Source organism: Halichoerus grypus, chromosome 9, assembly GCF_964656455.1.
Source record: "Halichoerus grypus chromosome 9, mHalGry1.hap1.1, whole genome shotgun sequence".
NCBI classification, from domain to species: Eukaryota; Metazoa; Chordata; class Mammalia; order Carnivora; family Phocidae; genus Halichoerus; species Halichoerus grypus.
In genome coordinates this window covers 107,416,831-107,440,672 of record NC_135720.1, presented here as the reverse complement: position 1 = coordinate 107,440,672, position 23,842 = coordinate 107,416,831, and the positions used below count along the sequence as shown (strand labels likewise).

The 23,842-nt window shown below is 48.5% G+C and overlaps 1 protein-coding gene and 1 long non-coding RNA gene across 3 annotated transcripts in view; one reads left to right on the top strand and one right to left on the bottom strand.

The window, feature by feature from the left end:
* Positions 1–23,842, bottom strand: part of LOC144379084 (uncharacterized) — a 45,227-nt gene that overhangs the window by 2,662 nt on the left and 18,723 nt on the right. Inside the window, exon 2 of the long non-coding RNA XR_013441266.1 lies at positions 14,973–15,123. This is a non-coding gene — a long non-coding RNA (uncharacterized LOC144379084). The remainder of the gene's footprint in view (positions 1–14,972; positions 15,124–23,842) is intronic.
* NCR2 (natural cytotoxicity triggering receptor 2) lies at positions 3,190–11,654 on the top strand. Of its 2 annotated transcripts, none has more exons than XM_036102211.2 (5): positions 3,190–3,506; positions 3,655–3,996; positions 8,876–9,005; positions 9,123–9,233; positions 9,850–11,654. In XM_036102211.2, the coding sequence occupies exons 1-5, from the start codon at positions 3,194–3,196 to the stop codon at positions 10,031–10,033; spliced, it is 1,080 nt and encodes a 359-aa protein (XP_035958104.2). In that variant the 5' UTR covers positions 3,190–3,193; the 3' UTR covers positions 10,034–11,654. The 2 variants fall into 2 exon arrangements, with proteins under 2 accessions (XP_035958104.2, XP_077911474.1); XM_078055348.1 differs by having other exon boundaries at positions 8,876–8,908; positions 9,850–9,916.

Below are 23,842 nucleotides of genomic sequence, written 5' to 3'. Positions count from 1 at the left end.
CCCCAACCCTGGTTATCATCATTTCTCTTAACTCTTGTCAATCTGATGAGAAGAGTGGTTTTGCATTTATTTTAATAATATCCCCTTTGGATTTGTTTTCCTTAACATTGTTCATTTGTATTTCTTCTGTAGAAGAGTACTTGTTCATAACTTCACTCCCTTTTCCTATTGAAATATTCATTTTCTCTTATTATTTAAAAGACTTGTTTTTCATATGAAATCAAATAACCCTTTATCTGCCAAATAGGAAGGAAACCTTAATTCACAGCTGTGATTTGCTATTAAATGTTGTTTGTCATATCTTTTTATCATGTCCAAGTATTAATCTGTATGTAGAATGACTGAGCATTTTTCCCTATATAATTTCTGGCACCAGGGACATGATTAGAAAGTTCTGCTCTACAATGTCCACAATAGCCAAACTGTGGAAAGAGCCAAGATGTCCATCAACAGATGAATGGATAAAGAAGATGTGGTATATATATACAATGGAATATTATGCAGCCATCAAAAGGAATGAGATCTTGCCATTTGCAACGACGTGGATGGAACTGGAGGGTATTATGCTGAGCGAAATAAGTCAAACAGAGAAAGACATGTATCATATGACCTCACTGATATGAGGAATTCTTAATCTCAGGAAACAAACTGAGGGTTGCTGGAGTGGGGGGTGGGGTGGGAGGGATGGGGTGACTGGGTGATGGACACTGGGGAGGGTATGTGTTCTGGTAAACGCTGTGAATTGTGCAAGACTGTTGAATCTCAGATCTGTACCTCTGAAACAAATAATGCAATATATGTTAAGAAAGAAAAAAAGAAGAAGAAGAATGTAGCAGGAGGGGAAGAATGAGGGGGGGAAATCGGAGGGGGAGAAGAACCATGAGAGACAATGGACTCTGAAAAACAAACTGAGGGTTCTAGAGGGGAGGGGGTTGGGAGGATGGGTTAGTCTGGTGATGGGTATTGAGGAGGGCACGTTCTGCATGGAGCACTGGGTGTTATGCACAAACAATGAATCATGGAACACTATATCTAAAACTAATGATGTAATGTATGGGGATTAACATAACAATAAAAAATTTAAATAAAAAAAATGAAAAAAAAAAAAAAGAAAGTTCTGCTCTAAATGACATAACTTGTATTTTTATTTCCTTTTAGAAGTTTGCTGTACTGCTGTTCCATGTCTACATATATAATTAAAAGTCAAGACATATGATATTGTGGATGTTGATTCTTGATGACAGATATTCACTGAAGAGATACCATGTAATGGGCACTTCTGTAAATGTTTGCAAGGGTTTACTTATTGATTCCCAGAATAATCATATTAGTGATCCATCATTATCTATTAAAGGAGGAAACAGACTTTTTTTTTTAAAGATTTTATTTATTTATTTGACAGAGAGATAGAGAGCACAAATAGGCAGAGGGAGAAGCAGGCTCTCCGCTGAGCAGGGAGCCTGGCGCAGGGCTTGGTTCCAGGACCCTGGGATCATGACCTGAGCCGAAGGCAGACACTTAACCAACTGAGCCACCCAGGTGCCCCAGAAAACTCAGACTTTTAGAGGTATAGGAGTTTGCTCAAAAACTTCCTGTCCCCTGGGCACCACAGACCCAGGCTGATAGGCAGAGAACAAGTCAGAGCCAACCCCAAGCTGGGGGGACATAGAGATAGTGGGCTGTGGGCAAAGAGTGATCTTGGGGAGCTGCAGGGAGGAGGCATCCCTTCCCGGTGGTCAGCAGCAACCAGACAAAGGGGAAATCGCTGTGGGAAATAGTTGCTGCACACCCTCATGCAAGGGACACACACCTACACCAGCCAGGGCCAGAGGCCCCCCCCCCCAGAAGGGTGCCCCCCACCCCCGCATTTTGTCTGTAATTGGGTTCGGAGAGGAAACACTGAGCCCAGCCCAAGGCTAGAAAACAAACTGCTGGGAGCTCGCCTCTGCAAGTGCGTGTGGTTTGGTTTCCTGCCCTGTCTGTGGGCCAGGCTTCAGCAAAAGGCCCCGCCAGAAGTCAGGAAGCTGGTCTGGTTACATCTGCATGGCACCACGTGACTTTGAGCGGGTCACGGACAGATCTGAGCCTCAGTTCCCCCGTGTGGAGAGAGCACACACAAACACGCTGAGTAACCTAACTCGTGCAAGTGGGTAGTGGGGGTTGGCCCAAACTTTCCTTCTGTCTCCACAACTCCATCCTGCTTTTCCCCAGGAGTCTCTAGGCAAGAGAGCCCACGGCCCTCCTGTGTCCCTTTTCTTCTTGTCTGTCCCTTTGCCCTTATCCTCAGTCTCTGCTCACTCCCACTGCAAGGAGCAGGGCTCTGCACCCAGGTGGAGTGGGGAGCAGGAGTCAAGGGGCGGGGGGGCCACAGGGGACGTGCAACCAATACCCTCAATTAGTTCAAAGCCCCTCTTCAGTCATGAGCTCTGTGCAGGGCTCCCTGCAGCGGCTGCTAGACTGGCAGAGCCCCTGGTGGCCGAATGTGGAGTTACATGTTAGCACAGGGCACGGTGTCCTGACTTCTCTCTCTCTCTCTTTTGTTTTATAGAAAATCTCTTTGTAAATTGCATCATTTTTTAAAGTGCTAACATTCACTAAAGAAAGAGATGCCAGAGTCCTGCGTCTGTTTGTGTAACAATTACACAACCAGCGCTCTTGTGCCCACAGGGGGCAGGAGTTGAAGATTTAGAGGTGATTGGGGGTCCAGGCTCCTGTGCTCCACGCCCCGCCCCTCATTGACCCATCCCTGCCACCAGCCCGGCTCTCTTTGCTCCCAGCCTCATTCTCCCCTCCTTTGCCAGGGTCCCTCCCTGCACTTTCTTACCGGTATTGAAACTCCACCTGCTCTCCTCTCCCCTCCAGCACCCATAAAACCCCCCAGGGTGGAAATACATCACTCACTCACCAGGCAGGACTGGGCATGAGGTTTCTGACCACTCCCAGGGCCAGTAGGATTTAGGGTTCTTGCTCAGACCTCTGAGTGCCCCTGAGCTCGTCACCCACCTTCAGCGTGGCTTTCCCTGGAGAGGGGGGCAAAGCCAGGGTCCTGCAAAGAAGAGGCAGTGCACAGAGAGAAGTGGATGGGCAGCCCTTTACTTGACCACAGCTTCCTCCTGGCCATCCCAGCTCCTCCCCCAAGGGCCGGCCCTGATGGGGAAGGGGCAGCTGGGCACAGAGGAGAGGAGCAGCCTCTATGGAGACCCAGGAGCTGCGCGCCAAGCAGGGCTGTCGCCTCCACGTCCAGCTTCGCACCTGCCCCTGGAGGTCCCTGCTTCCCTCTGCGTGCAGTCAGCCTTCCCCAGGTCTCCCACTGCCCAGGCTGGCCTTGGCCTTTCTCGTTTTGTCTATCTCGGAAGCACTGGAAGAGCTAAGCAGAGTGAGACCAGCTCCTGGTTCTCTCTCCCCAGTGTCCCCCATGTCTCCTGCCACCAGCCCACAGGGAAAGGGCCGGAGGGTCTGGAGAGCCTTGCTCCTGCTTCTGCTGCTGCTGCCAGTGCTGATCCCAGGTGAGGGGGAAGGGAAGAGCGCGGGGAAGAGAGGAGAGGGTGCTATGAGGACATCTGGGACAGTGGGATGTGGCGCTAGTGCTCTGTGCGCGGGGACGGCTGGTGGAGCTGATGCTGGTGTGACCCTGACCTGCAGCCTGCTCTCCAGGCTCGTGGGCACTACCGGAGGCGCAGCATCTTCACCGAGTGGCGGGGCAGACGCTCTCTGTGACGTGCCAGTACCCCCGCAAGGGCTGGCCCTACGAGAGGAAGGGCTGGTGTAAGGAGCTCTCGGCGTTCAAGTGCACCAGGCTGGTCACCAGCTCCAGTCCCGGCAGACTGGTTCAGGCCTCTCGATTCTCCATCTGGGACAACCCTAGCGCTGGCATCTTCACTGTCACCATGACTGGTCTGAAGGAGGAAGACTCAGGACACTACTGGTGTAGAATCTACCACGCTTCCAGCAACTCTGTCTCTAAGTCCGTAAGATTCTATCTGGCAGTATCTCCAGGTAAGCCCCTTCGCGGGGGTCCCCTCGCTCCCTCCTGGTGCCTCCTTGTTTCCTAGTCCCCCCATCCAGTTCTCCTGGGAAAGCTGTTGGGAACAAGTGCACACACACACACACACACACACACTTCATTCGCTGTCCGTCTTGATGATTTACAAGCCTCCTAAAAGATGCTCAAACAGATCATTTGAGCATGCTGACCAGCCCGAGCTCCTATGACCTGGCCACAGGGGAGCCCAAGACTGCTTGGCATTTTTAGAGAAGGCGCTTGTACCTGGCACGTAGTAGGTGCTCAGTAAATGTCTGGCCACTGGCCACAAACCGCCCCCACCATGTTGGTAGCATGTTGGGCTGTCCATTCCTCCTGGCCCAGATCAGCAGTCAGCAAACAGGTCTGAAAACCAAGGATGGTTTTTAGATGGTTGGGATACAAGTAAAAGAAAAATAAGATCTTGCGACACATGAGAATTCTAGGAAATTCAAATTTCAGTGTCCAGAAATAAAGGTTTTTTGGGGAACACAGCCATGCCCATTTGTTTATCTATGATCTGAGGCCATTTTCATGCTACAGGAGTGAAGTTGAATAGTTCCAACAGAGACCATATGGTCCACGAGGCTAAAAGTTCAGTTATAAAAATGGACCACTTGTTCATCGCATGTATGCATGTAGGTGATGGATGTAGTTGCTGAACATTCTAGCGGTAATGTTGTTGTGCCTCAGTCATAACTGAGCAAAAACTTAGAAGTGAAATAGCAATTTCCCATATTAAATGTCATCCACACTTTGAACAAACACCCTGTATATCCACATTGAAGGATTTTAATGTGACAAAAGAGCATTATTTTTGCTTGTTAACTTACCTAATCTGAATGACACTAGGACACCATAACTCTTCAGAGAAAACACATTCAAAATTGTTTAAATGCTTTGTTTTAATACACTTATAATAGAAAACCGGTCTCACAGAGTTATGTTGACAGAAATCCAGGAATTTTAAATCAATTTCCACAAGCTTAATATTTTTATTTTTAATTTTTACAAAAGGGAGCGAGTGATGTTATATTTTCAAAATGCATCCTCAATCCTTCATCATTAGCTAGTTCCAAAATTTATCTTATAAAGTTATGTTTATATTTAAAATATCTTTTGATGAAAAAATGGATTCTGGATCTATGAACTTCCTATCACATGTCTTCTTTGAGCAGAAAATAAAATTGAAAACATTGTATCAAATTATTAAGGTTTTTCCATGAGTACTTTTGCAGATATGCAATATCAAAATCATCTCCTGTTCTGTTGATAATTGTTACCAAATTAAGAACATGCTGTAACAACTCATAGAAACTTCTTCTAAGCCTCCAACTTTTGTTTTTGCCCTGAGATTTTGTTTGCCGCTGAAAAATATGTTGCGTTCTTCCCTTGCTAGAATAACCTCAAAGCCCTAATATCAACAAGGCTGACTGTGTGATTCACATCTTTAAAAAGTTAGTCATGACTCGATTTCAATCTTGCCAAAACATTAGAAGCCCTTTTCATAGATCAAACATTCTCAACAGAACTCTCCCCCTCGGTAATCACTGTGACGTTGGCATGCAATAACAACCATGCAGGGTTTCCACATTATCACATCATAAAGAGAACGATGTCAAATTCAACGCATTCATCTTTATGTAATTCACAATTTTTACCACTTTGGGAAGCACACGGTGCAGGTCAGCTGGTACTTTTTCATAGCAAGTCTCCTTAATCTGAATGACCGCCCCAGAATGTCCTCCTGCCCAAGCAGCTACAACCATCAGAACACAGTCCTACGTGAAACTGGAGCCCCAAACCCCTGGTCAATAATACAACTCTTCAGAGCTCTCTTCAGCTCAGGGTTAGCTGTGTTTCTGACAATGAAGCAAAACGAGACAGAGGAAAACCTCTCATCCTGTTCAAAATTGCACGTAAAATAAAAAGAATAGCTACGTTTGCAATATGTGTGCATTTTTCAAGTTGCCACGAAAAATACTTTGCTAGCTTGACTTGCTCCAGGAGCTGATCTTCCTTCTCGATTGCCAATTCCTGACGATGTGGAGCTGATGTGTCAATAGAAAGGGATGTTTAAGCTCCCTTCCTTGCCACTGACTAACAAAACACAGAGGAGCAAATACCTCTAGTACAGTCTTGCCATAACGTTTGATAACTGTAGATAGATACTCTGTCCTCGTAACACAAAGCTGCTACTTTACAAGAAGCCCACAGCATACTAGAGTTTGTATGTGAAATACTGACTGCTTTTAAGAACTTTGTAATTCAATCCTCTTTTTTAAAAAAAAAAAGTTTATTTTGAATTTGTGGTTTTATGTTTTCCATGTAAATGTCACTTGTTTTCATGATGTATTTGTTCATTAGCTAGTATATCTCAGCAGCTAACTCGCTGGGTTTTAGTACTTCATTCATTGTAACTACAAAACTCATACTATAGATGAGTGTCATCATTTCCCATGGCTGTCAGCACAAATCCCCACAAAGGTAGTGGCTTAAAACCGCACAGATTTATGATTTTACAGTTCTACAGATCAGAAGTCTGGAAGGGGTCTGCAGGCTCTGCTCCTTCCTGAATGCTGTTAGATAGAATCCACTTCTTGCTCATTCAGGTCTTGGGCAGAATTTTGTTCCTTGTAGCTATAGGACCAAAGTCCTGTTTTCTTGCAGACTATGGACTTTTCAGCTTTCACAGCTTCTAGAGGCTGCCACATCCCTTGGCTTGTGGCCCCCTTCCTCCGTCCTCAAAGCCAGAGGCCCTTTCCCACCTGCATTTCTCTCTTACTACAACTGGGAAACACTCTGCTTTTTTTTTTTAAGACTTCATCCATTTATATGACAGAGAGAGAGAGCATATGCAGGGGGAGCAGCAGAGGGAGAGAGAGAAGCAGGCTCTCCGCCGAGCAGGAAGTCAGACTCGGGCTCAATCCCAGGACCCTGGGATCACGACCCGAGCCGAAGGCAGACACTTGACCAACTGAGCCACCAACTGAGCCACTGAGGCGCCGCCACTCTCTGCTTTTAAATACTAATCTTTAGATGGGGCCCACCCGGAATATCTCTCCACCTCAAGATCTTTAACTTTAATGGCATCTGAGAAGTCCCTTTGGCCATGTAGGGTGACATTCACAGGTTCCTGGGATTAGGTAGGACATGGACATTGTTCTGCCTACCACAGTGAAGGATTACATTTTCAAATAAAACCAATGCAAACCCTTTGGAATAACTTCAGAAGGGAAAGTATCTTTAGAATTAATTCCACTATCACCGTTTGGTTTATTATTACTGAGACATTCAGAAAACAGATGGCTTTTCTAGATAAAAAGCTCAGTGACTTTGTTTTGCTGTTAAGTAGTCCTTGAATGAGCTAATCACTACTCTGTCTTACCTAATCATGTTAAACTCTAAATTTTTTTAAAAGGATAGATTGAAAATCTCAATGATTATAAGAGTAACAAATTATAAAAATAATTTTTTTCAGGTGTTTATACACTTTTGGGTTAGAGTCGACCAACTAATGTTCAAGTGTCATGGTCCTGCTTCTGCTGTCATGTAACTTGCCCCATATGGAGCCCTCCATGACAGGGTGACAACACCCAAACTGGTCTATATCCTGTTCAACTGGACCAGTTTACCAGTCACATGCTTGGACCTTGAGGCAATGTCAAACTGATGTAAAAGTTTCAAGATCCTTACTCCCGATTTCTATATTTACCTTGTGCAGGCAGGTCATAAACAATTTGTGGACCAGGACCAGCCCATAGCTCACACACTGTAGCTCAGGACTAGAATTTTCCCTGAGGGTCCTGAGGACCTCCTCCAGTTTGGACGTAGGGGTTGCTCCTGGTCATCGCTCCAGGCAGCCTCAGAGAGAGTGCCCTTGTGGGATAGGATCATGTCCACATGTCCGTTGGCCTGGGACTCTCTCCAGGGAAGTCTCCAGCCATGAGGTTTCCCAGCATTAAGTACGCTCTCTTCCATGCCTCCTCGGCCCCTGCCTCTCTCTTTTCCCCAGCTTGGGGGAGACTGCTCCCCTCTTGGGCCCTGGGTGGGTGTGCAGACCTAGCTGAGGACACTGAGAGACCACAGTTCCTGTCACAAGGTTCGGGCTGACACCATCTATTTCCCTTCTGGGCCTCACCCACCCCCGACAGTCATTGTCCTCTCTGTCTCCTTCATAGCCCCATCACCTTTCCAGAGGTGACCTTCCACCAGCCTCCATCAAGAGCTCTTAGCGTTGGTAGGTCTGGGGTCTTTCTGGGAAGGCAAGGCAGTGGGGATGGGGGGCAAGTAGCTCACAAAGTTTCAGAATTAAGAGGGGGCCCCAGAAAAGGCATTTACACAGGCCATTGAGGCAGTGGGGCCTGCAGAGGGGCTTAGGGTTCTGTTGCCAAACCAGGAAGGACAGGGCTGGGAAAGCAGCCTTAAAGTTCCCCATAAGGGGCCCCCTTCCCCTAATAGCCCCAGAAGTGTGAGAAAAGGACCGGATGCCAGAGATGAGAGCTGCTTAAAGACAGTGACTCTGTCTACACTCAGGGAGGCTGAGAGCTAGAGATTGCCCTTCCAGACGCGTACAAATGCTTGGAGGGAAGCCCAGGCATCCTGACTCCTCTTCCAGGGCTCTTCCCAGGTCCAGGAATACCCCCACAGGCACTGGACAGAGCCTGAGCCGCAGCTCTATCTAGTGTTGAGCCACAGGACTTCACAGCCCAGTCCCACCGCCATGAATTGGTTTCTTCCAGGGTTGATGGGCTGTTCCCAGTCCAGCCCAGGCCCCTGTCCCATCTTTCCCACCAGCCAGAACAGACACGCTGTCCCACCAGCTAACAAGGGTTCTTTCTCTCTTGCTGACAGCTCGTGCCTCCACACAGGCCATCCGGGCTTCAGGTGAGCTGGTCTCATCACCGACCCAGAGCTCTGTGCCCCCCACTGGAAGAGCCAGGGAGGCCCCTGGGGCTTCCTCTGCCCTCACCACCCCTTCACAGTGAGTTCAGGGTGGGACCCTCTGGGACCCTCTGCCAGACGGCCCTGGCTCAGGGGCCCGCAGGTGAGAGCTGCCCCCCAACACGCTCCTTTCCCCTTCTTGTCCCCTGTCCTCCAGGCAACAAAACTCCACCCTCCAGTCTCACCCTGCAGCCCCCAGCGCTCTGGTCCCCATGCTCTGTGCACTGCTTGTGGCCAAGAGCCTGGTGCTATCAGCTCTGCTTGTCCGGTGAGTGGGTTTGCTTGGGCTTGGGGGGAAATGGAGCAGGAAACGGCTTCTGTCCCTAGACCCATGGTCAGACAGGGAATCAGCCGGCAAACACAGAGGCAGGAAAAATGATACGCAACAGGGCTGTCCAGAGGAACCCCTCACGGACTCCATCCATCGTGCGTGCTCACTAGCGGCTCCCCTGTGTCTCTCTCGAACTCGAGTGCCTTGTCCACATTTCTCGGTCTGTTTTTCCCTCGCCTCTTCTCCTTCTCCTCCTTTCCTTCCCCTGCCCCTCTCCCACTCTGATTCATCCCTCCTCCTGTACCACTGGACTGTATACAACCTCCCACCGCCCGCCCTTCCTGGAAGGTCTACCCACAGCCACCAACCCAGGGCACCTCACAGGGCACAGCCCCTTCCCAAGTGGTGAGGGACAGAGGCTGTGCACCGGACGGAGAACCGTGCCCCGGGGAGCGGGGAGCGCAGGAGGTGGGGCTGGGGGAAAGGCAAGACAAAGAGTCCCTGGTGGCAGGCTTGCCGAAGGAGGGACGGGCTGTGGGGACAGAGCAGCAAGGTCCAAGAGTGGATTTGACTCACTTTCTGTATTTCTACCCCCCTCCCCACCCCGTCTCAGAGCCTTAAGGAGTCCACGCGTGCAACATAGAGGGAGGTGTCTGATGTGCCCAGCTCGGCCCAGACCCCAGGCCTCGGGGTCCAAGAAGAATGGCCATTCTCCCCCAGGCCCCCGGGGAGCTCCTGCCTGGCCTCTGAACCCTTCGCTCACTGCAAAGAAAAGGCAGAAGTCCCCCAGAACTTGATCCAAGACCCTTGACTACACCCCTCACTCCAGGGCTGAGGATTTCCCAGCCTGGCCTCCTCCCAAGATCCAGGCCTGCTAGTGGCTCACAGGCAGTTGGCATCTGGGCCAGCACCGTCCAGGGATGGGAGCCAAAGGCCAGTGCAGCAGCTGTCCACCAAACCCGAGCCAGCACTGTGGGCGACTCCGACTCCTCTCCCCACTGCCTCCTCCCCTAGCCCTCCTCCTCATGCCCCTGCTCCGTCCTCCTGCTCCCCTCTCCGTCTTCCCTCTCCCCCTCCTCCTCTCCTTCCCCTCCTCCTTATACCCCTTCTTCCCTCCCCCTGCCCCTCCTGTCTGCAGCCCTACAGCTCAGCCAAGATCCCAGGTCACTAACATTTCCCTCCCCATCTCCATTTGCTCAGCCACACTCTGCCAAGACCCTCTGTTCTGCTTCTCTCTGTTGTTTCCACCTCTCCCTCCTCTTCCTCCCACTTTGCAAGTCCCCATCACCGGGCACTTGTACTCGGCCAGTCTGTCAATCACCTAACTGGTGTCCTGCCTTTGGTCCCTACCTCCTGGACAGTTCCTCCTTATCCATTCCTTCTCAACAACACCCCTGTGCATTTTTACTGCATGGGGGTGGAGTCCAGTGTCATGACTGGGGCCTCATGCTCTGCCAAGTTCGGCCACCCCTTGTCACCATGTCACTGTGCACCCCCCGTGCTGCCCTCACTGCCACCAAGATGGCTGCAGGCTCTAGAGAGGAGTGACCTTCCTTTTTCCTGCACGAGCTGAGCAGGAGGCTCCACAACGGAAACCAGCCTGGTCTGACCCCAGGCTCTGCCCCTCGTAGGGCTATTGTCTCTCTGGCACTTACTCTCTCAATGTCAGACTTTCCAGACTGAGCCTCTTTCTTTTCCCTCCTGTTCTTCATCTATTTTTCTTTATTCCTCTTTCTGGGAAAGTTCCTCAAGGTTACGTTCCAGCTCTTCTATTCGAAGATTTACTATTTATGCTACCACATCTTAACATTTCTAAATGGTCCATTTGTTCTCTGAATGTTCCTCTACAGCGTGCATGTTTTCTTTGGGGATGCCATTATTTCTCAGGCAATATTAAAGTTTTCACTTTTGAGGGTTTTTTTTTTTTTTAAGCCTTGTGTATCTGCCGTTTCCTCCAAATACCTTTTTGTATCTTCTGTTTTCTCCTTTCCTTGACCTCTTGTCTTTCCTCAGAACTTTCTGGAAACCCCTGCTGCTTCTTGGCAGCCCATCAGGAGTTAAAAGCTTGGATGCTCTGTGTGTATTACAGAGCTTTATGGACTCTACATTGATTTGGCAAGGGCATTGTTATAGACTGTTATGTACCCCCTCTCCATTTATATGTTGAAATCCTAACCCCCCCCAGATGATGGTATTTGTAGGGGGGCCTTGAAGGTGGCTAGCTCATGAGGGAGGAGCCCTCATGAATGGGATTGGTGCCCTTATAAAAGAGGCCCCACAGCATTCTCTGGCTCTTTCAGCAAGTAGACAGCCCTGTATGAAGCAGGAAGGTCTCGCCAGACACGGAATCCACCGCCAACTTGGTCTTGGACTTCCCAGCCTCTGGAACTGTGAGAAATAAATGTTTTGTAAGCCACCGAGTCGATGGTATTTTTGTTACGGCAGCCCAAGCGGACTAAGACAAGCCTGGCTGCATTTTTTTCTCTTTGACAGCTCAGTTTCTCCAAAAAGGCTCCTGGGGGTGGAAGCCTGGTTCTAGGCACCAACTATAGCAAAGCAAAGGGGCCTCTCTGCCCAGCATCTGTTTTCACTCATTCGGGCACCAAGGGAATACACTGTCCCTCTCCGCGGTGCCTGGTGCCCTGAGCAGGCGTCTCTGTGACTCAGCCCTCATCAGAGACTAACCTGAAGGTTGTCAGCGGGGCTTAAAGAGCGGAAGGAGAAAGGATGTGGGCAGTTGACCCACTCACTCTGTCTCGGGGGAGGCAGAGAAGCTACTAGTCAGACTGCTTCTCAACCCCAGGCCCCCACTTGTAGTTTGCATCCTGAACTACCCACGCCTCCAATTTCTAGGGCTTTCTGGGCTCCTAGGGTAAAAATGACTCACTTCTTATTTCTCCTACCCCCACCTTTCTCTGGTTCACTAAAGTCATCCAATTGTTACCCAGCTCTAAGACGTCCATGGAGCGGGGCGCCTGGGTGGCTCAGTCGTTAAGCGTCTGCCTTCAGCTCAGGTCATGATCCCAGGGTCCTGGGATTGAGCCCGGCATCGGGCTCCCTGCTCCGCGGGAAGCCTGCTTCTCCCTCTCCCACTCCCCCTGCTTGTGTTCCCTCTTTCGCTGACTCTCTCTCTGTCAAATGAATAAATAAAAATCTTAAAAAAAAAAAAAAAAAAGACGTCCATGGAGCTCCCATCCTTGAAGATGGATTTATATAATTTTTGCCCATTTACCACCACTTCCCTCACACAGCTTCCACACCTCCTTAGCAGGAGCAGAGGGGACCAAGATTTTCCATCAAACCACCCCTCCCCACTCCCAACACCATGGGCAGGACTGAGCAAGACCCCAGATTTCCATTTGCTCCTGTAAAGACTCCTGGCCCCTTCTCCACCCCGCCCCCCTACAGCCAGTGCTGGAACCCCTAGACTTGTGGTTTCATTCCTTTCTCCCTATTCATCCCAATCACAAGAGACCAGGGCTCCCTGGTCCTCCCTCATCACCCAGGATCGCATTGCAATAAAACCTTGTGAATTCATCAAGTGAGTCCCATTTCCCACTCTTCCCCAAATCCATCAATCTTTTCTCTCTGCCCTCTGAAACATGAGCACTCGTGGTCTCAACTTCTCTGTAGGTCACCTTCCTATGTTCACTAAAATCTGCCTCTCTTCTGAGAACACTGCTCTCTCTGTAGTTGGGGGCATTTCACTTTCCTTCACCACAAGGCCTGAGGTGGGAGGGGTGTCTTCTTCACTCCTCATTGCCACTTCCTTTCTTCTTACCCTCCCTAAAGCAGCTCCACGATTTGATTTCCTGCCATCAGACTATACCATAGACCTCATTATTATCACATCTCCTATACAATCTGGAGTCTCCCTCTTTCTTCTCATTGGCCTTAACCCCTGGCTCATGGTCACTCCCATGGCTCTTGTCATCATCCTTGGTGAGCTGGGGCCCACTTGGACTCATAGATGATCTTTCCAAATCCCTGGCCTCCCAGTTCCTGACCTCCTCTCCCACAATGATGACATCCCTTTCCCTGCCTTGGCCACCCATTCAGATGGTCAGCAGGAATAGCAGCTCCCCTCCTTGGTCTCAACTTGGAGCACCCACCTTCCAGCCACCACCTGTCTCTCTAACTCAAGCCTACTGACCTGAACACAGTGCCTTTTCAACACTACTGGGATCCCTGATCCACTAGTCCTGCCATTTTGTTCCCCTCCCTCAACTCACTCATGCTTTCCTTTCCCTTGGATTCCATGGCCCATCCTTACAATCACTCTTTGGCACACAGTTTCAGTTCCTTTTCCCCCTCTGCTTTCATTGAACTCCCCTGGCACAACTCCAGCCCTGGTTGTATCCAGCTTTCCATTGCTCCATCCTGCATCTTGTCCTAAAGCTGAACATGGCTGGAGGAAACCAACCTATCATGCGAAGTGTCTCCCTGTACACAAGTGGTCTCCATTCTAGACCTCTAGTTCACACCGCCCTCTGGCCCCTCAAACTCCAGTGTCCTCTCTTCACCCTCAGCTGGTGCCCTTGCATCTGAACTCACTGAGAACAACAAGGCCTATTTGGTCCAACTGCACCCATCAATCACCCCCCTTCTGTACCCCAAGTGCACTCTCTTCTCCCTTTTCCCATCACAGGCCAAACTCTCCACATAGGACCCATCCCATCTTCTCTTGTCCTACATAAGAGAATTGCTCCAGAAGTTTGCCCCCCTCTCATGTGTCATGACAACCAGAATATAAATGGGTTATGATGTATTAAAAACTCTCTCTTGACCCCACAGCACCTCCACCTACTGCTCCACATTTTATTGCCCTTTATGACAAAACCCATAAAAGGAGTTTTTCTCAGCCCCCAATATCTTTCTTTTTGTTGTCTTTTGAACCCACTCCAATCAGGCCTTTGTTTGTACCACTCCCTGAAACATCTTCCCCCAGTCTCCAGTGACTAACTCCAGAGGTCAGTCCTCAAAACTCATCATATTGGAAAGATGAGCAGCATTGGATATGACTCACCACTCCTCCCTTCTTGAAATGCTTTTTTTCCCTTGGCTTACAACAATAACAACAAAATCTTGTCATGTTCCTCCCAACTCATTTGATGCTGTGTAATAAGTTACCTGAAAAGTTAGTAGCATAAAACAACAAATGACATATTTATTATCTCAAAGATAGGTCTGGAGGGGGGAGTCAGAAATTTGGGAACATCTTAACTGGTGTTCATGATTCAGAATCTCTCATGCATTGCAGTCAGGACGTCAGCAAGAAATGGGTCATCAGAAAGCTTGACAATCAGACCACTTCCAAGATGGTTTACCCACATGGTTGCCAGGACGAGGTCTCAGTTTCTCACTATGTGGACTTTACTTCATGATGTGGGAGCTAACTTCCCCAGAGTGACTGATCCAAGAGAGACTGAGGAGGAAGTCACAGTGCCTTTCATAACCTAGTCTCCGAAGTCACACACACTTCATCAGAAGCTGGTCGCTGGAGCCAGCCCATACTCAAAGGGAGAGGGATGGGGCTCCATCTCTTGAAGGAAGAGATATGGAACCCCTGCAGTACCTCATCTGGCCACAAATTATTGAGGTTTCTCCCACATTCAAAATACACTCATCCAAAATACACTCACGGGTGAAGGGAGTCAAAAGGTAAAAATGAAAGATAAAGAAATGGAGAGAAGAAAGATACACACAATCCCCTCCAAAAGCCTCCGCAAATCTCACTTGAATATGGCATCGGCAAATTGGTCCAGAAGTTTGTCGCTTAAAGGTCCAAAAGATTGTTGCTTAAATCAGGCCCAGGTATGGATGAGGCTCCTTCAGTGCAGTTCCTTACATACAGCTCCTTGTGTGCAGTTAGTTCTCACATGAAGACCTGTGGGCAGAAGAGATGAGTTATCTGCCAGATACAAACCCAACATACAATGGTGATACAGGCCTGGGATAGCACGAGAGATATCCCTGGGAAGCCAACAGAGCACTGATCCATGGAAAAACTGGAGCTCTGCTGGACAGATGTTGGAAATTCCTTGATTCGGACTCTGTCCTGCTTCTACCTGGGGATGATTCATCGTGGCTCTTGGCCCCTCATGCTGGGCTCCTAGGTCTGCACTCTGAGGCATCCTTCACTTTCCATGAAAGGCAGCCTGTATGTACATCTTCACAGTGTTCTCAACCTGATTCCTTCCAGTAGACTTGGGAGGATACAAAGGCCTTTTTTAAAATTTTATACTCTGTTCCTTTCAGTCCAAGCTGTCTTGTGAATATCGCTCTCTAAAAAATGTGTGGGTCTCCTGTGAATCTTATGGAAATCCATTAAGCCATACTCACAAATCTCTTCAAGATAAGGTCTCTTCCCTACGTTGGGCTTCTGCTGAGAAGCTGAGGGGTCATATCTTTTAGCATCATAGAAGCCCTTGAGTTTCATTGAAGGAATCCATGAGGCACACACCCTCAAGCTCCTTAGGGGGCTTTTGTCTAAAGCATTACCTTTATCTTTCTCAGGTCCTAACAAGGGATTCCACAGCCACCCTTGGTTTCATCTTTAGACCATATTTTCCTGAAAGCGTCCTGGGTTTCACTTCAGCATCATTCACTGTGTGGAGATCCTGAGAATTTTCAAAGCCATCAGGATCCAGCTCCTTTGTGTTGAATAGTCCTGCCTATAGTTTACCTCCCTGCACTCACAGTTTCCAATAAGCCGCAAGAGGAAACCAGGCAGCAACCTCAACACTTCACCCGGAGACCTTAGCTATACCACCCAGTTCATTACGTATTTTTTCTACTTTCCACATTACTGCAAGTGGCAATATTGCTAAACCTTCTGCCAGTACACAGCAAGGATTCCTTCTCCTTCTCCCCTACTGGCTCAGTGAATTTGGAGAATGTTCTTCAGGTCTCTATGCCCAAGCTCCTCAGCAGTAAAGGGAGAACTGATAATAGCCAAGCTATTTGGATTACTAAGTAGGATGATATATATTGGATTACTAAGTAGCATCAGATATATGGAGGACACAATGAACAAATGCTGAGCTTTAAGAGGGAATGACGTGTAGTAGGAAGAGGACTCACCTGTTCCACAGCAGGGGCAACTCAGAGCTAACCTCAGCTGAAGGCACAGAGAGCCTACAGGGAGTTGGCTCCTCTTCTTGGAGGACAGCAAAGGGGAACACAGGAGAGAATCAGGGTGAAGAAACTGACCAACCTAGGCCCAAAACACATGCATATTCACTGACAACTCTCTTCAGGCCAGCAGTGGCCAGGGGTAGCCTTCTTCCTTGCTGGGAGGCTGTGGTGACCAAACCAGTGTAATGGGATGGGAAAGGGGTTGCCTCTGCATCTGGGTGCTGTTCTGACGCAGTGCCTGACCTCTCCCTCCTGGATTCCTGCTCTGATTGCAGGTGGAACATGCAGTGGAAAATCCTGATGGAACTCAGGAGCCCAGATGCCAGTAAAGCCACCTGTCACTTTCAGTAGGTCATTGACCTTCTCCAGACTGGTTTCCTCACCTGTAGGGAGATAAATATTACCACCACGCTATTGGGAGGACTTAGATAAACAATGCAAATGGACAAGCCTTGCAAATTATAAAATTATGTGATTATATATTGTTTCCTAAGTTTTCTTCAAATTCTTTTTTGTTTGTTTTATTTTGTTTCTTAAAGTTTTATTTATTTAAGTAATCTCTACACCCAACATGGGGCTCGAACTCACGATCCTGAGACCAAGAGTCACACGCTCCTCCACCTGAGCCAGCCTAAGTTTTCTTCAAATTCTAAAACTGTCCTGCATTCCCACATTTGATCTCCAGGGAACCAACTTCTCCACTTTGCCCTATTTTCTCCATCATCTCCCTTTTATCCTCAGTTCTCCCATTGGCCCCTGGATGCCCAGAAACCCCCATCGGTGCTGTTCTAAGCAGGGAAGGGCACTGCACATAAGCCCAGTGAGCAGAGAGGCACAGGGTGAGCAAGGCTTGGAAATAAGACCCCGATTAATTGTCTCAGCTCAGCCCTGTGTAAGCTTAGGCAGGTCATTACCCCTCTCTGAACTTCTGTTTTTCTCTGGAAAACAAAGGGGATGAAGACGAGTTCTAAAGCCCCTTCCACAGGATGCTAAGCCGATGGGCATGAGATGAACTTTCTTGCACCTGGCTGGGTTGCCAGGGACAGAGCACCATGAGATACAAACAGACAGAAGGAGCCAGCAGCCCTTGACCTCAGGGTCTATAGGTGGAGGGTCCCCTATAGACGATTCCAGTGCGGACAGAGGGAAGGAGCAATGGTATGGGAACAAAGTTGGACAGGAGGTGGCTGGGGAGGGGATGGGAGAAGCGGGACGCTGGTGGGCACCGGAGAGTGGCAGAGGGAGCCCAGCAAGGATGAGTGTGATATTGCAATTTATAATACATGTTTATTGTGGTCTTCATCCCCGGTTCCTGCTCACAGCTGCTAAAATCCTTGGAATCTCCTGAGCGATCAAAGCCTCTTTTTTTTTTTTTTTTTTAAAGTAGGCTCCACACCCAGCATGGAGCCCAACATGGGGCCTGAACTCAGGACCCCAAGATGAAGACCTGAGCTGAGATCAAGAGTCGGACACTTAACCGACTGAGCCACCCGGGTGTCCCAATCAAAGCCTCTTTTGCTCCTGAGATGGAAGCATCTTTTGTCATATTTGGTCTCTGTCTCCAGTTCCCAAAATGGCTTCAGAGCCATAAAGGTGACATGGGTGACTTGTTTATTCATAACAAGCCCCTTGCCACCACCTCTGAGTTTATGTTAATGTGCTGACGTTTGGAAACCCCCTAAGGATGGGGGCTGGTTGCCAGGGGAACCAACTGTGGTTAGAGAGTTGGAACTTCTAATCCCATCCCCTGATTTCCCAGGAGGGGAGAGGGGCTGAAAGTTTAATCAATCACCAATGACCAGCGATTTAATCAATGGTGCTTATGTAAGGGAGCCTCCAAAAAATCCAAGGAAGGACGGGGCTTGTGGCACATCCACACTGGGGAACCAGAATGCTTCCACGTACCCCTGTACCAGGCCCCAAGGAACCCTGGGACAGAAGCTCCTGCACTCTGAAACTCGCCTTATGCATTGCTTCCTCTGACTGTTGCCTCATACCCTTTAATATCCTTTGTAATAAACTGGTAATCCTTTGTAATAAACCAGTAATCTAGTGAGTCAACAAGTTTTCTGAGTTCTGTGAGCCACTCTACAAATTAGTGGAGCCCGAGGAAGGGGTCGTGGGAACCCCCGATTTGTAGCTGGTTAGAAGCACAGGTGACAACCTGGGACTTGTGACTGGGGTCTGTAGTGGGAGCAGTCTTTTGGGACCTAGCCCTTAACCTGCGGGATCTGGTGCTGACCCCAGGTCAATAGTGTCAGGACGAAGTTCCATTTGTGGAACACCCAGTCAGTGTCCGTGAAGAATTGCATTAATTGCTTGGTGGTATGGAAAAAACACGCATCTTAATGAGGAGCTTTGCTATGGAATCACATTAGTCTTTGGAGTAGCCAAAACCTCATGTGCTCCCTAGCGAGGACACAAGGTCCCAGGAAGGGGCTGAAGCCCCTGTCCCATCTCCACTCACCCCTAAGAGTCTGGCAGCATGCTGGTACCCAGGGACAATTCAGGCTCCCAGGCTTGGGATCTTTTCCTCAGAAATCCACCTCCTTTTTTTGTAGTCCTCAGCCTCCCTTCTGGGCTCCTTCGAGGACCAGGCTCTACACCAGGCCCAAGGAGGGGCATTCTGGGGAAATCGGCGGTCTCGCTTGCACACACCAGAATTTCTGCTCATATGGACTGGGTAGTACAGTCTATTAAATGGTGTTTAATTGCATTGGTTATGATAATGTTAATTTGCTATGTAGCAAGAAGCTCTTTTTTTTTTTTTTCAGAGCTGCATACTGAATTATTTAAGGGTGAAATGTCAGGATATCTGCAATTTATTTTAAAATACTTCCTCATTAAGAATACAGTGAGTTAAAAATAAAGAAGTCGAGTGGAGTACCTGGACTCCGAGCTCCAGTGACCGTGTCTGCCACAGACACATCCTGCTCCTCTCTGGAAATTAGACAAATGCCTCCTCCCCGCCCCCCCTACCAGACACCATTCCCATGGAGAGATTACAATAAAGCACTCTTTGAGGGCCACTGATGAGAAAAATGCAACCCCTTCCAAGGGCTGACTTACCCCCACCGGGGCCCCCCCCCTCAGCGGCCCCGATGACTGATACACCCAAGGGTTCCACCTGGGTGTCATCAGATGCAAATGAAGCCACCATCGAATCCACAGTCTCAACAACACGCTCAGGTCTCTAGGAGGCCCTGGACTTGACACCGGTTGGCGGATCTCTGCGAGGGCTGCGTCTAGAATCTCACAAATATCACACCAGGTTTCTTGGGGTTTTTTTCTCTTTCCTTTGTAAATTATGTATAAACATCAACATTTTCCTGATTCTAAAACCTCTGAAATTCACTAAAGGAAAATCTGTTAGATTCTTTCATCTACTTATTTTTTCAAGTGACATGTCACAAGCCTCAGGAGGTCGGGCCACAGAGGGAACTAAGGTACGGGCGTGGGGTGGAGGGGTGCAGCACTGAGGTTGCTTCTGCCCACCTGAGCCAGCCCCTTCCTCTCCCACCAGCCCCTCTGAGGACCCCGGCCTGGCACGCTCTCCTCTCTCTGCTCTCAGCTCTCCTCTCCCCACCTTTGCCCGAGACTCTCCCTGCACCTCCCATCTTCCTTCACCTCCAGCACCCACAAAACCTCCCAGGGTGGACACACAAACCTGGCCCACCACTTACTGGATGCAAGGCCTATGGGGCCGAATGGGACTTAGGACTGTGGTCAGGACCCAAATGACCTTCTGCTTCTGTCATCTGTCTTTAGCCCATCCTTCTGGGGAAGAGGGGTAAAACCAACACCCAGGAAATGACAGTTTGCAGAGAGACAGTGTGCAGAGAGAGAGAAGAAAGAGTGGGACAGTGCTGAGTTGACCACAGTTTCCTCCAGGGACTTTTCGGCTCCTCCCCTGCCCACCCAGCGCTCCTGCCCCGCCCAAACGGGGAGGTGAAAGCTGGGACCAGGGGAGCCAAGAGCATCTCAGTTTCCTGTGACTGCTGTGGGGGGGGGGGGGGCGGGGAAGGTGATGCCTCTCAGGACCCAGAGACCATCCATGCCCCTTAGGGGAGAGGTTCTCCTGGCTCCTCTTCGCTCCTTCCCTATTCCAATAGAGCCCATTACCCCGTGCTTCCCACTTCCCCAAAGGAGGCCTTTGCCCTTGACAGGAGATGAGGGGTTGGGGAAAAGGGCAGGATAGAATGTTGGGGATGGGAGAGGTGGGGCAAGGAGAAGTAGCTCTGCAACCAGAGGGCCAACCAGGAGGCATGTTCCAGCTTTGGGCACACAGCTGATTGCTCCCTCCCCCCCCGCCCGCCCTGCAGGGCCCCTGACCTGAGGCCTTGTATTCCAGGCTGCTGGGGAGAGAGACTGGACCCTGAAGGAAAGTGGCGGGTGCCAGCCCCAAGAAGAAGCACAAAGGAGGGAGTCTCAGCAAATCTCTGTGATATTCCAGTCACTAGCACAAGGCAAGACTCAGCCCAGGACAACAGGTCTGGCTTCACCCTCACCCTGGCTGGGCTCCAACAGGCAAGCTCAGGCCCGCTGATGGGAAACGCAGTGCTCCCTGCAACTGTTGGTATTTTCACAGATGAAACCTTCCCTGAGGAAATGGGTCTTCACAGGCTTCAGTCTTCTGCTCACCCACCCTTTCCCCAGAGGACTGCACACCCCTCCCCACAACAGCTGCCCCCCCCACCCCACTGCCACAGAAGCCAGGAAGAAAAACACTGACAGATTTCTTACTTAAAAAAACAATTTTTGTTGTTAAAACAGAAACAACAGATCCAAAATGGAGTCACTGTGCTAAGCCCCATCAGCAAACCAAGACTTAATACCTAACCCAACTGCAGCTTCCGCCCCTCCTGGGAACCAGTCAATATGGAGTTACTTGGTCAGGGCTGGTGAACACTACTTGATAGAGCCCTGCTTTCCGCTAGTGAAAGGTGACCTTGCCTGAAACACTCCTTGCTAAACACTTCTTATTTCTGCCCCTTTCTGCCTATAAAAGCATTTTGTACATTTTGTACAGCTCCTTGGAACACCTTTCCAGCTACTAGATGGGATGCTGCCCAATTCATGAATCACTGAATAAAGCCAATATCTTTAAATACACTCAGTTGAATTTCATTTTTTTAACAATATGTATGATAAAGAACACCATAAACAATATTTTTTAAGTGACAAGATAGAGAAAATAATACATGTTATACAAAGATTAATATCCGGGATGTATAAAGAACATAAAATTAATAAGAAAAGGACAATGCTCAATGGAAGAAACAGAAAAGGTAGAAACTACAATCCAAAGAAACACCCAGAGAAAATTCATATGTACAAGACAGGATCCATTTTATCAGTAAATGGGAAAATGCAAATTAAAACAATGGGGGGAGGATCATTTTTCACCCATTAAGTTAATAAAAATTTCAAAGATTGGTCATTTCCAGTGGTGATAAGGTTGTGAGAAAATTGATAGGAATATAAATGAGTGCATCCTTTTAGGAAATCAATTTGTCCAGATTTATCAAAATATTAAATGTCCTTCCCTTTCCTGCAAACAAGTTAATCATTTCTAGGGTTTGTGTGAGAGAAGAGAATCATGTGCGCACAAAGCCGTATATAAAAGGTTGTTTGTCACAATGTTTTATGTAACAGTGAAACTTCAAAATAAATTAAACTAGCCATGAATAAGAAAGCAAGAAAATAAATGATGTATCATCTCTCGTACTGTGTGGCAGGTTACAAAGAATGAAGCAGATCAGAATGCATGGATCAGATTGCCAAGCCATGTTTAGGCCCCCCAGAAATCAAGCTACTGAGTGACACATCATAGTACCTCATTATTATAAGTTAAAAAGATACAGAGGTAAAGTCATATCCATAGATACTGGGTGTGTGTGTGTATGTGTGTGTGTGTGTATAAAAACAGGAAAGAATGTGGGTAAGGATCACATGCTCACAGGAGCCAAGTCTGGGTAGGGCATGTGTGACAGGGATGTGAAGGGGGACTTTCACATTTTACTGAGTATCCTGTATTTGAATATTTTTACAATAAAGTGTACTTGGGTAAGATAAGATGGAAATTTGTTCGTGACTGTTGAAGCAAATGGGCAATGAGGAAGTCAGAGGTCACAGCAGATTTGTGCCACCAGCCTTTGCCCCCAGGAGGGCAGTGGAGGGATCTGTGCATCCTGTTGACCATGTCCCGCGGTGACAGGATAGTCTCAATGTCCTCTCTGGAGGCTCATCTTCCACGTGGTATGTGCTCTTGTGAGTTGCCTAACCCTTTAATTGCACGTTTGTTCTGTCCCCTCCACCATCCAGTGAGCTCAATACCACCAGCTGAAGCCCTACTCCATGTCTCACCCCTGACTTCTCACTAACTATACAAACAGCAAGCATTCTTTGTGTACTTTATATTCACACAAAGACCCAGACACAAATGCTCATAATGCCCTTATTCGTAATTGCCAAAAATCGGAAACAACCCAAAGGTCCTTCCACTAGCAAACTGTAGTACTTTCTTTTTTTTTAAGATTTTATTTATTTATTTGAGAGAGAGAGAGTGTGTGAGCAGTGGGGAGGGGCTGAGGGAGAGGGAGAGAAAGAGGAAGAGAAGCAGACTCTGTGCTGAACATGGATCCTGACACACGGCCCAGTCCCATGACCCTGAGATCATGACCTGAGCCAAAATCAAGAGAGAGAGATCCAGAGAGATCTTTGGATCATGAGATTGAGCCCCGCAGCGAGCTCCACACTCAGCAGTCGATCCTTAACCGACTGAACTGCCCAGGCACCCTTGTAGTATTTTCATGCAATGGAATACTAACCAACAGTACAAAGGAACAAACGACCAATGCACGGACAAAAAAAAATGGATAAAGCCCCAGTGCACCTTGAAAAAGCCCAGGTTCAAAAAGCTAATTATGCCTCTATTTTAAAAAAAAAGGCAACATAGTGCATGATTCCATATATCTGACATCCTGGAACAGACAAAACTATTGGGACAGAAATCACTGATTGAGGGAATTTGGGTGGGTGGGGAGATAAGTCTGTCTATATCTGGGTTGTGTTGATGGTTCCATGACTATGATTTGTCAGAATCCTAGAACTGTACACTATGTATGTAAACCATACCCCCAATATAAATAATAAAACAGAGGCATTTGTCTCATGCCAAAGAGCCTGCTCACTGCAGCCTCTTCTGCCCGATCCATGCACATGGAGCACATCTAAGCGGGGCTTTCTTTCCTTCCATTCCCATCTTTATTCCTTTTTTTCCCCCCTCTTCTTCCTCTCTTTTTTCTCTACTACCTGAAAGCTCCCACCAAATGGAACCCTACATGCACCCTTGTACAGACACCCGTTGGAGTGATGTGGTGCTTGATGAAGAAGGGTAAGCTCCCTCTCTCAACAGAAGTTTGTCCCTATGTCTTCCTTCTGCAGATGGAGAAACTGAGGCCCCCAAG

Coding starts and splice junctions, on each gene's coding strand:
- NCR2 (XM_036102211.2), top strand. CDS start 3,194: ATGGAGACCCAGGAGCTGCGCGCCAAGCAGGGCTGTCGCCTCCACGTC. Junction 3,997..8,875: donor CTATCTGGCAGTATCTCCAG/GTAAGCCCCTTC, acceptor TCTTGCTGACAG/CTCGTGCCTCCACACAGGCC. Junction 9,234..9,849: donor CTATCAGCTCTGCTTGTCCG/GTGAGTGGGTTT, acceptor ACCCCGTCTCAG/AGCCTTAAGGAGTCCACGCG.